General features: G+C 40.0%; 2 protein-coding genes across 4 annotated transcripts in view; one reads left to right on the top strand and one right to left on the bottom strand.

Moving 5' to 3' along the window:
• LOC118123436 (methyltransferase-like protein 22) overlaps positions 1-11577 on the bottom strand; it is a 640601-nt gene that overhangs the window by 266317 nt on the left and 362707 nt on the right. The window lies entirely within an intron of this gene.
• Positions 4541-10385, top strand: prmt1 (protein arginine methyltransferase 1). 2 transcript variants are annotated; one of them, XM_035180918.2, is made up of 10 exons: positions 4541-4687; positions 6071-6157; positions 6250-6405; positions 6548-6611; positions 6711-6853; positions 7282-7369; positions 7617-7732; positions 8450-8600; positions 9861-9982; positions 10114-10385. In XM_035180918.2, the coding sequence occupies exons 1-10, from the start codon at positions 4550-4552 to the stop codon at positions 10195-10197; spliced, it is 1149 nt and encodes a 382-aa protein (XP_035036809.1). In that variant the 5' UTR covers positions 4541-4549; the 3' UTR covers positions 10198-10385. The 2 variants fall into 2 exon arrangements, with proteins under 2 accessions (XP_035036809.1, XP_035036808.1); XM_035180917.2 differs by having other exon boundaries at positions 4559-4687; positions 6062-6157.

Here is an 11577-nt window from a genome sequence, read left to right as displayed (position 1 = left end):
GCCTCCTCCTCTGTTTTTCTCATGTTTTGAGTAATATAACACGTACGAACAGAATTTGCAAGTGGTTCTGACCTGTCGCAGGAGTCTCATGAAATTAGTCCACTGACATTCAAAACAAGTTTTTCACTGATAGTATATTCCAGTAGTTTGTTTATCAATTATAGATAAATATATGAGTTACACTTCATAATTATGTTGACATTAATCTGTTTAACTCATATTCACTATTTTATGCAGGCTTAACAGACATATCAGATTGTACAATGAGTTTCCTGTGCACACTTGTGCCATAGCAGATGGTGGATGTGCCTTAACACTGCTGGTGGCAAGTTGCTCTATACATTTTTATATATTTTTGTATATATATGGTATAAAATTACAATGAACAAAGGTGTACTAAGCACCTTCAGAAAACATGCCAGTGCAACATAATTTATTACTGAACATATTTTTTCATCCATATCATCATCTATTATTGCATATATTTTTTCATCAATATCAGTAACAGAGAGCGAGAGAAACAGTAAGTGTGGTGAGATGTTTTTTAAGCTTCTTTCATATCAAACAATTTCTTGGTTATTTCAGAGAAAGTGCACAGTGACACAGCATTAGCAACATTGCTTTCATCTATCTTTTAGTTTCCCTGACAAAATCAACTTTCTTATCTGGATCTCTGAGAGCAGAACATCAATTTCGAAACTCATTAGGTTATTTTGATGTATAGAGTAAAGCCGTACTGTTGCATAAAGGAATACTTCTGACTGTGGTTGCTCCGCGGATTGGCTGTGCCGCGGTTCTGCTGCATGTCGTGGTTCTGTTTTTCACACTGGCAGCGGGACTGCTGCGTTTCTGCAGTGGAGCTGCTACTGCCAGCACTATGTTTTTTTCATAGGATTGCCGTGAAAATGGCCATATATAAGAACGAGAAACTAGCACGAGAAAGTTTCTGGTGCGCACGTGGTATCTGCCAGACCACAGTGCATTTTGGCTTGTTTTGTTTCTTTGTGGAATTGACAGTACAAGAGGTAGTAATAGACAGTACAAGAGGTAGTAATGTTGACTGTAAAGTTGAACAGATAGTCACAGATTCTGACTTTACAGATCAATAACTAATAACTATTCGGCCGCCATAACAAGAGCTGCACAAATTCAGTAAATGATCAGGAAAAGAACCTCAAGCCTTCCTAACTTCTATTTTAGCATAGGAAACACCAGACCATCCTTTACGAAAGGTAAGAAAATGTCGCTACACAATTCTTTGTGGCAGCAACATAACAACCAAAGTGACACAACACCCTAGTTAAACCTGGACAGACACAGGTAAATACAAAAAAAAACAGAACAGCTATTTTATTCCCAGACACAATCCAGAAATTATTTAAATTCTCACATTTGTCTGGGCTCCTGGTTTCTTCTCTCTCACATCAAAGAGAACCCAGCTGCATCCAAGATGGTGGACCTCCGTGAGTGCATGTGCAGAAGCACTTCCACGAGCAGGTGCAGAAGCACCTCTGCGAGCGGATGTGCAGAAGAAACTCCGCAAACGTATATGAGCAGAAACACCTCAGCAGGAGCATGCGCATCAGACATTTCCGCACTTGAAAGGAAGCAATGCAATCGTAGCAGAAGAAGTCGGTCTTCCACCCATAGATGCACTGTATAAATGTGTGTGTGAATGCCACTAAACTGTACAGTAAAGTGCTTTGAGTGGTCACCAAGACTAGAAAAGTGCTATATAAATACAGACCATTTACCATTTACCACTGTTGTTTTGTCTACTGTGAAGTGAGGAGGGTCAAGTTGCAGTCACAGCACAAACGTGAAGAGGAACTGTTAACATGCTAGTTACTGTCCCAGTGAATGTGGATTACGACGCTAACTAAGATAGCTAGTTAGCCGATAGCTTTGCAACACTAGGCCTACCAGTTCCCTCAGGGCTACTAACCTGTGTTAACCAGGTGTTAAAGTTAAGCTAAATAAAAAGGAAAATTTAACCAACATTAACATGACGGTGTTTGTTTTGTTTCTGCCACGTGACTCGGTTTAAATGATGTCAGCTGCTTTAATGTGAGTGATAATATGAGAGAATATCCTAACAAATATTCAGTAAAAAATAGAACCCCACAGAATAGTGTGTGTATTCCAATATTCTTTAATCTAATGATTAATGATATTTTTAAACAGGTTGAGCAAAGCAGAGGAAAATCGCTTTATGCAGATGATGGAGCAATCTGGGTCAGGGGTCGAAACTTATAGTACTTAAAAAATAAAATGCAAACTGCAGTAAATAAAGTGGAGGAATGGTCAAACAAATAAGGTTTTCACAATGTCAATAGAAAAATCACAGGTCATATGTTTCGTTAAACGCCACAAATCAGTACAAATCAAATGATATGGACAGCTACTGGAACAGGTTGATCAGGTCAAGTTCACTTTGATGAAAAACTTACCTGGTGCTCACATATAGATTACATTACATGTCATTTGGCATTTTGTCATTTTATCCAAAGCGACTTACAATTAGAGCATTCAAGATCTATGAGGGGCCATTTAGGGGTTCAGTATCTTGCCCAAGGCCACTTCGACATGCAGGTGGAGGAGACTGAGGATCAAACCGCCTGGGGGAGCTGCCTAAAGGATCAGAAGAGTCAAGAGTATGTTGGCATATTGTGTGAATCTCCAAGGACACAATAATTTACACCCTACAAAAGATGTATTATAGGAGTGTTGTGTAATGGAAATGCACTTAATAAATACTTACTTACTAAATAACTTCTTAGTTTATGCTTACAGCAGACATTTCCATTTCCAGAAAATGATCCTGAGGTCACTTGAACTCTATAGTGACCTTTGATGCACTCTGGTTGAACTGTGTTTATCCTTTGTTCGAAGAACTCAGCTGACTGACAAACATCCTTACCATACATAACACTATTTCCTCTCCAACACATTTAGGATGCAGCCCATAAGTCACGCCTTTACAGACTATATGTTCCAGACACAGAACAATGCATTCACATAACCCCCCCTGCATGTTTTGTGGCTACCTTGCAGTGAGGGAGCAGCAAGCCGATTGGCAGATGCAGAGCGGAGTGAACGGGCTGGGGTGTAAGGTTTGACCATGCCCTGGAAGCCCTGGATGTAGACTGGACCCAATCCATTCACAGCACAGTACGCAAGTGCTAGTGTTTTAAAACGGATGCGTGCAGCCACTGGTAACCGGTGAAGGGAGCGGAGGAGCGGAGTAGTGTGAGTGAATTTAGGTTGGTTAAAGACCAATTGAGCTGCTGCATTCTGGATGAGCTGCAGAGGTCGGATGGCACTAGCAGGTAGACCTGCCAGGAGGGAGTTGCAATAGTCTAGGCGTGAGATGACCAGAGCCTGGACCAGAACCTGCACCGCCTTCTGAGTAAAAAGGGGACATATTAGAACTATCATTAACGATTACAGAAGTAGTAGAAGTAAGATTAGACAACATTGACATGAGCCCCACTGTTCCAATGTCAGCGATACCACAATGGAAATTTGTGATACCATCCATAGATACCAGTCTGCAACAAAAATTAAAAGATAAAGCCAAGAAGGTACCAAAATGTGCAATAGTGCAAAACCATATAGAGCAGTATTGGCATAAGATATATATATTCACAGATGCTTCCAAAGAGCCAGAAAATGGGCATACAGGTGTTGCATTCTTTATTCCGCAGTTTGACATAGCAGTTAAAAGACGAGTCTCAGATCATCTGTTAGTTTATACAGCTGAACTACTGGGTATTCTGTTTGCATTACAGTAGGCGGAGGAAAATGACCAGGCCAATGAGACTGTCATTGCGTCTGACAGCATGTCAGCAATTGCCAGGCTTAAATCAATCAAATCATCATGCAGACAAGATATTGCATATTAAAGTGTTTATGTGCTACTCAGATTACATCAGAGAGGGTTGAATATCTCAAACCTATGGGTTCTAGCTCACGTGGGAGTGCAAGGCGATGAGAAGGCAGACATATTAGCAAAACAGTCATTAAAATTAACTACAATTGACATACAGGTACCATTATGCAAAGCAGAAATAAAAACTATCATTAACGAATACAGTCACAAAACATGTCAAGAATACTTGGATTTAAATGACACAGGAAGACATTTGTACAAAACTCTAAAATATGTAGGCACTGCCCGGTGAGATGAGCAGAGGAGAGAAAATCATTGCCCGTCTGAGAATTGGTCATACAAGATTAAATGATACACTTCATAAAATAGGCAAGCACCCAACTGGAATCTGCGAACACTGCAAACAACCAGAAACTGTCTCTCATGTATTGATAGAATGTAACAAATATAATGAACAAAGAAGGGAATTAATATCAGGTTTAAAAGACGAAACTCAAAATATCACATCCAAAATACGAAAGACATCAAAGAAATAATATACATCACCTTCTAATGAACTTCTTAAGAGAAACGAGACTTAAAAATGTATGTAATTCTTGTTTTGTTTTGATTGCTGCCAATCTACTGCTCTACACTCCAGTCCAGAGGGTGGCGGTAATGCACCTAAAAGCTGGTTTACCAACCGCCAATAAACACCAGAAGAAGAAGAAGAAGAAGAAGAAGAAAAAGAAAGATAAGACTGACTGTTGCCTGAGTCACGAAATCGAAATGGCGGCATTAGCAGAGAGGATGGAGGTAAGGTCTCACTACAAAAATATACACCGATTTCTTTAGTTTTTCCATGCCTTTATCTCCTGTATTTAGGCTATATTAGTCAATCAGATAAACTGTGTATTAGGGTGTTTAAACGTCCGTTTAAATTTTTATAGGCATGGGTGGTGGGGGCCGAGGATGCATCCATTTTAACTTGGCCAACGTGACTCTGCCGTTGCCGTTCATTTATTCGCGTCGTTTTTCAAACAGAGGTCTGATTCATACATTTGATCTAACCGTTTAATCGGTTGACAGTTTAAGCTTGTGGCAAACCACGCGAGCCGAAGTGAGTGACGTGAGCAGAAAACGTTGTTGGCCGGCCGCGTTTGACCATTGTGCCGAACCGCATGGTATCTGTTAGCTGCAGAGCTAGTTAGCAGGCGTGGGCGCTGCCTCTGTCTCCCGCTGGATTACTTAAACCAGCATTTAATGGGCACGTGCCGCGCCTGGGCCAAGATGGTTTCCCTGTCTGATTTCGTTCATTTGTGGCAATTACATTATTTTGTATGGTGATTTTTCGGTAGTCGCACAGCGAGTTTAAGCAACCCAGTTTGTCCACAGTCCTTAGTCTGCATTACATAGATTAGAGGACGGGGATGTTCACATCTGACAGCATCTGTGACTCTAAGATTATTGGTGAGTGATGGGTTTAGACATGGTCGACTTTGGTTTAGACCTGGTCTTTGGATGGCCTGGATCGCAACCATGTGGCGCGCTAATTATTAGAGGACTAGTAGCTGAGAAAGTTGCCAGCCCACCACACTTAGAGAAAAGAAGGGACGAAAACACTACGGTTTACCAGCTACTTGTTTAGACTGCAGCAAAATATATTTATTATAGTTATTCAGTTTTGGAGGGGAACGTGTTCGGGTGGTTCCATCGTGATGTGATGGTCAACTCAAGAGAGTCCCTGCATTCATGAGTTTGGTGTTCAAACCCTGCCTGAAATTTTTTCTGTTGAACTAAAAAAGCCCGACAACTTCAGAAGGGATTTCCTCCACTATGATTCCCCACAACGTTCTTAGGCCTGGTGGTAACATTTATCAAAATACCTAAGGTGCATAGTGTAGAAAAACGTGAGGTGCTCATAAACGCAAAAGCAGTGACAAACCCTTCACTCTCACAATTACAGAAACTGCTGGACTTTTGACAAAACATTGCGCAGTAAAGTTGACTCTAAAATCATTATGGTGATGGTAAGCTTTGCCGTTTGCTTTATGGCTGCAAACTTCAGGTTTTTAAGAGATGTAAAGAGCTGTATCATGAACTCATAAATGCAACAAATATCAGATCATTAAAGCAATAGAACATCGGAGCTAAGCCTCTCCTAGACTGTAACTGTGTATATCTTTTGAGGTTTCTCAGGGGGAGAGCTCAGCCAAGCCTGCTGCTGAGGATATGACCTCAAAAGACTACTACTTTGACTCATACGCCCACTTTGGCATCCACGAGGTAAGAAACTATTGTGCAAATTTCTAAAGTTCAAGCCTTTCTTAACAGATATTGACCTTTATGCCCTTTGGGGCCTTGTAATGACACTATAGGAGATGCTCAAAGATGAGGTTCGAACGCTGACCTACCGCAATTCCATGTTCCACAACAAGCATCTGTTTAAGGACAAAGTGGTGCTGGATGTGGGCAGCGGGACAGGCATCCTCTGCATGTTTGCTGCCAAAGCTGGAGCCAAGAAGGTTATAGGGGTATGTATTAGGTTAATCAGAAATCATCCATTTGTGTAGTTTTCTAGATTGACTGAACATATCCCAGATTGACCAATGGAAATTATCTTTTTAGAGTGGCATAAGTAGAGAAGATGTGAATTAAAATGTTTTGTCTTCATAGATAGAGTGCAGTAGCATCTCAGACTATGCTGTGAAAATCGTCAAGGCCAACAAGTTGGATGATGGTGAGTTAATGATCTGTGGTGACACATGTAGGGTTTCTTTGTGTGGATCAGGGTCATACAATTTTTGTTGTGCCTCCTGACCTACTCTTGTGTATGCAGTTGTGACTATCATCAAGGGGAAAGTGGAAGAGGTGGTCTTGCCCGTGGAAGGAGTAGACATCATCATATCCGAGTGGATGGGTTATTGTCTCTTCTATGAGTCCATGCTCAATACAGTCATTTATGCCAGAGACAAATGGCTGGTACGTATGTTTGTGTATGTGTGTAAGAAGGAAAGAGCTTTGTTTTATGCTCTACTTTCCAATGTCATATTTTCCCTCCAATGTTCAACACAAGTATGTCTGTTTTTCTAGTGAACACACTAAAATCTAAAAATGAATACCTTTTTTGATCCAATAGTGTTTGCTTATACTGGTAACAGTACACTGTAAATTTAAATTATTTCATTTTCAAAATTATACCAAAGCCAATATTTTTTCATTTCTGCTTGCCCTTACGGTGAATCCATGCCTTGAATTGCCTTCTTTCATACGACTCGCCGACACACATTGCGCAGACATATTTATGCAATCGATTGCGTCGAGTCGTCCCAGCCCTAGTCTGCACTCTGGATAACCTGTTCAAGTTCTGCTCCTGAGTTTTTTTTTTTTCACTTCTCACCCCTTCACAGAAGCCAGATGGAATGATTTTCCCAGACAGGGCAACACTTTATGTCACTGCCATTGAGGACAGGCAGTACAAGGACTACAAAATCCACTGTAAGTAGTCTTTTCTCCTGACCCAACCTAAGCCTTTGAGTTGCAGTGTTCCCTTTAGGTTGGAAGTCCTCTGTGGTTCCTTGGTTAGAGGAGACCCAACAATGGCAAAGCATTTTTTGTTCTAAACATTTGACTAATTATTCAACCCTCAGATCATTACTGTTAGGAATGGAAAGACGAATGTACTGGCCCCCACTGTCTGTAATCAACATTTTGTGTTTTAAGTTAACTGTTTGTGCTCTGTCAGGGTGGGAGAATGTGTATGGGTTTGACATGTCGTGCATCAAGGAGGTGGCGATTAAGGAACCCTTGGTTGACGTGGTGGACCCTAAGCAGTTGGTCAGCAATGCTTGTCTCATCAAGGTGGGTCAATCAATGATAGATTGATACTTAACAGGGTCCTTTACAACTAAGCTGGTTTTGTGAATATCTAGTTAATGTAAGTTTAACTTTAATCATTTTCCGACCTACGAAACTGCCTCTGATCTTACTTATGCTGAACAGCTAACCTGAGCAGGTTGAGTTTGTGATTACAGATCAAAACCTGTCAACGATCAAACTACTGACCAATCTGATCACTGGAAAACCAGAGTAAAAAAATATACATGATTCTGTCAGGCACACAAGTTTACAATGAAGTGAAAAGTGATGAAGAGCACCAGATTTGTTTTTTTATAGATGAGTGGAATTGTTTTGTTGTTCCAAACTGTGTCCATATTAAATGCATCAGAGCTGTCATAGCTTCATTTTACTCTGATTTCTTACAGTGTTGATGCTTTAACTCTCTTTAACTGCAGCTCTGAAAAAAACGAGCATAATAATAAAAGCATCCTGAAATACAAAACATCAAAGACGAGAAGCAAACTAATAAAATGTAATTTAAAAGCAAATAGAGCAAATGGCATACAAAATCAAAGACAGCAGATTAAATGTGTCATTTAAAATATATTAATTCCCTTAAATATGCATTTAAGCCAGATGATGATATGTTGAACCTGCTTTGTTGTACAGGCCTAAGAAGTATCTCTTTACTTTGCTGCAGAGGTATTAACTCAGATTGTGTTGTGGTTGTTTATTCAGGAGGTGGACATTTACACAGTGAAGGCAGAGGACCTGACCTTCACCTCACCATTCTGCCTGCAGGTGAAGAGGAATGACTACATCCATGCTCTCGTGACCTACTTCAACATAGAGTTCACCCGCTGTCACAAGAGGACCGGCTTCTCTACAAGTCAGTCTGCTCTTACACACAGTCCACCTAGTTTTTACACAGTGGCAATTGGTCAGGCTTCATGTGATGTCATTCATACTGGAGCCACTGCTTGGACAGATGAACAAAGTAACATTGATAAGTTCTTAGTTCTCTTACAACCAGTAAGATACTCTTTTGCATGAAAGTTCGGGGGATTCTTGTAAGCCAGGAGATAAGCAAATTGTCAATGCAAACAGGTAATTGACTGTCACCATCATGGCTGCATTTTATTACATTGGATGCCCTTCATTTTGTAAAGTCTTGGTAGTCAAGTGAACCCCCCCCCCCCCGCTCATTACTTATGATGCTACCAAAAAACCCTCTTGTACTTCACAGCTTTGGCACTTTTGGCACTGATGTTTAGGCTCAGATAGATGTACTTTTTTGTATCTTCTAGAGCAGTGGTATCCAGGGACATTTAAATTTGTGGTTTGAGTGTTGTCCTTTTTTTCTTTGAATATAAGGGTTATTTTCTTTGTTAGATTTACTGTCGAGGCAACAACCAAGAGACCGAAAATCAAGGTTTCTGATTAGCAAGAGCTCTTACTGTCTGTAATTTCAAATTTTGCTTTTTACCAATAAGATGCCTCCTTGGCACAGATGTTCCTTTATACAATTCTAGCCACTTGGTTATGCCCACACCTCATGTCTTGTCTGTTGAGCAGTGTACTGCTATGACAAATCTGCACCCACGGCACTTGGGAATCGCTGTGTCAGTCTGATATTATCTTATGTGGTGAAATAAAATTATGAAAATGTTCTGTATTATTTCCGCCAGTTTTGGTCTCACAGCAATAGTATATCAGTTGCTGACCACTGTTACAGACTTGACTGTTTTTTTTTTTCTTTTAATTGAAAACTGTTATGTAAATTATAGCACATGTATAGATAGTACAATACCGGTCTATATAATACTTTTTGACAGCATTTTCTAAATATATTGAACTTAAATGTATCTGGCTGACTATTGATTGATGAAGTACCTACGTATCTATGTATTTTAATAGTTATCAGAAGATCGTACTTGAATTGAGAGGCTAGTGAAGATTCACACTTGGATATCCAGATTATGCAGTTATTGATTTTCCACTGTTGTAAATCATTTGCTACATTTACAGGTTGTGGTTACAGCTAAAAGCACAGCACTGTCTCTATCATGGGGATTTGCGTTGATCGTTGACATGTTTCAAATGAACACATTTAGCATTTGACACTACATTCATTCACTCTATTTCTCAGGCCCAGAGTCTCCCTACACCCACTGGAAACAGACAGTCTTCTACCTGGATGACTACCTGACTGTCAAGACTGGTGAGGAGATCTTTGGCACCATCAGCATGAAGCCAAATGTCAAGAACAATGTAAGCAGAGCTCTGGAAGGTCTTATATTCTTTAAATCAAACCACATGTATAAAGTATATTTGAGTAGCATCAACACTGTATCTAGTTACTGTTTGCATCTTTGCTGACTCATTGCTGTATGGGTTTTCAGAGAGACCTGGACTTCAACGTAGACATCGACTTCAAGGGTCAGCTGTGTGAGATATCGAAGACGTCGGAGTACAGGATGCGTTAGGAGTTCCTCTCCCTCCCCTGTGTTCCTTTGGTCGAGGACAGATGATTCAGTTTGACTGGAAGTCTGTTCAATAGTTTGAAGCTCCCATGCAGCAACATTTTAAAGATCCTTTTTTTTGTAGTTTCTTTTCATTTACTTGTTCAAACATTACCAGTATTAAAGAGGTTTTCACATTCTTACAGTCAAGAGTGCATTGATTCAGTAATTCATTGTGCAGTCGTCTCTTCAACACTCAGCTGATTGACATGTGCTTCAGTGTTTGTGAGCAACATTTTCTTGGTTTTTACTTTGGCGTTCATTGCACAGTTGAAATTCATGTAGACAGACTCAACAGCCTGGATAACATACATATCTGTATAGTTTAACTGTCTTATCATTTGGCCTTCTCTATCGTCATTACATGAATTAGCTACTGCTTTGCCCTTGGCATCTGTTGAAGCTCTTCATGTGCGTATTATTATTTTATTTTTTTTAAGGGTGTTCCGATAAGGAGCTTTGGGCCCCGAAAGCTGATCACTGATCGTTTGCAGTAGTATCGGCCGATCATAATCACATAATAGTCCCCTCTTATGATCGGTTTTCTCCTCCTTGCTCTATATGCAAATGAATGCTAACCAGAATTTTGTCAGTAAATGTCCATTATTACTCAAGTTGTTACTTTCTTTTTTTCAAATAAACACGTACATCACCATTGATGTGCAAAGATGAAATGTGTTTCGAACAAAGACCAAATCTGACTGCAACACTCGAACGTTTGTTACACAAAGAAATAACTTAATGTATAACATTTGCATAATTTATGGCTCAAATAATTAAGAATTAGTCTCAGACAGCCTTTCATAAAGTTTCTCTTCACTTCTCTATTAAGTGCAATATTTTAAAGGGAATCTGGTGATGTACACAAATGTCTGCAACTTAAACGAGAGCACAAACGCGTCATTTGCATCACAGAGACAAATTGTGATCGGGTACCTGGTAACAGAGGAGAAGAGATGCAAGATGCCTCACTCATTTGCTATTCCACCATCAGCTCCGGGAACTAAGTGAAAAAGCATCAAATAACTACCCAAATTGGGATACAAAGGTTTTTACTGAAAAAAATGACGAGTGAGCCATCTCAATCCCTTATCTATGTTGAGTAACACTTCATGAGTGACAGCTGTTAGTTGTGCCTCATCTGATCGGTTCCTCTGGTGTTTATAGAGATAGCGAATCAAACTAATTAGAGGGAATATTGGCCAATGCCGATCAGAGTATCCTTAATTTTTTTGGATGATCAAGAAACCCCGCCTCCTCAACTTTTGTACTGTCAGTTATAGTTACAAAAAACTACCATTAAAAACTGTCAGCAGATGCCTCGGGTTTTGTTTGACCTAAAAT

This window comes from Hippoglossus stenolepis, chromosome 16 (assembly GCF_022539355.2).
Source record: "Hippoglossus stenolepis isolate QCI-W04-F060 chromosome 16, HSTE1.2, whole genome shotgun sequence".
Classification (NCBI taxonomy): domain Eukaryota; kingdom Metazoa; phylum Chordata; class Actinopteri; order Pleuronectiformes; family Pleuronectidae; genus Hippoglossus; species Hippoglossus stenolepis.
Note: the sequence above shows the minus strand (reverse complement) of the source record. Positions and strands in the feature narration are given on the sequence as shown.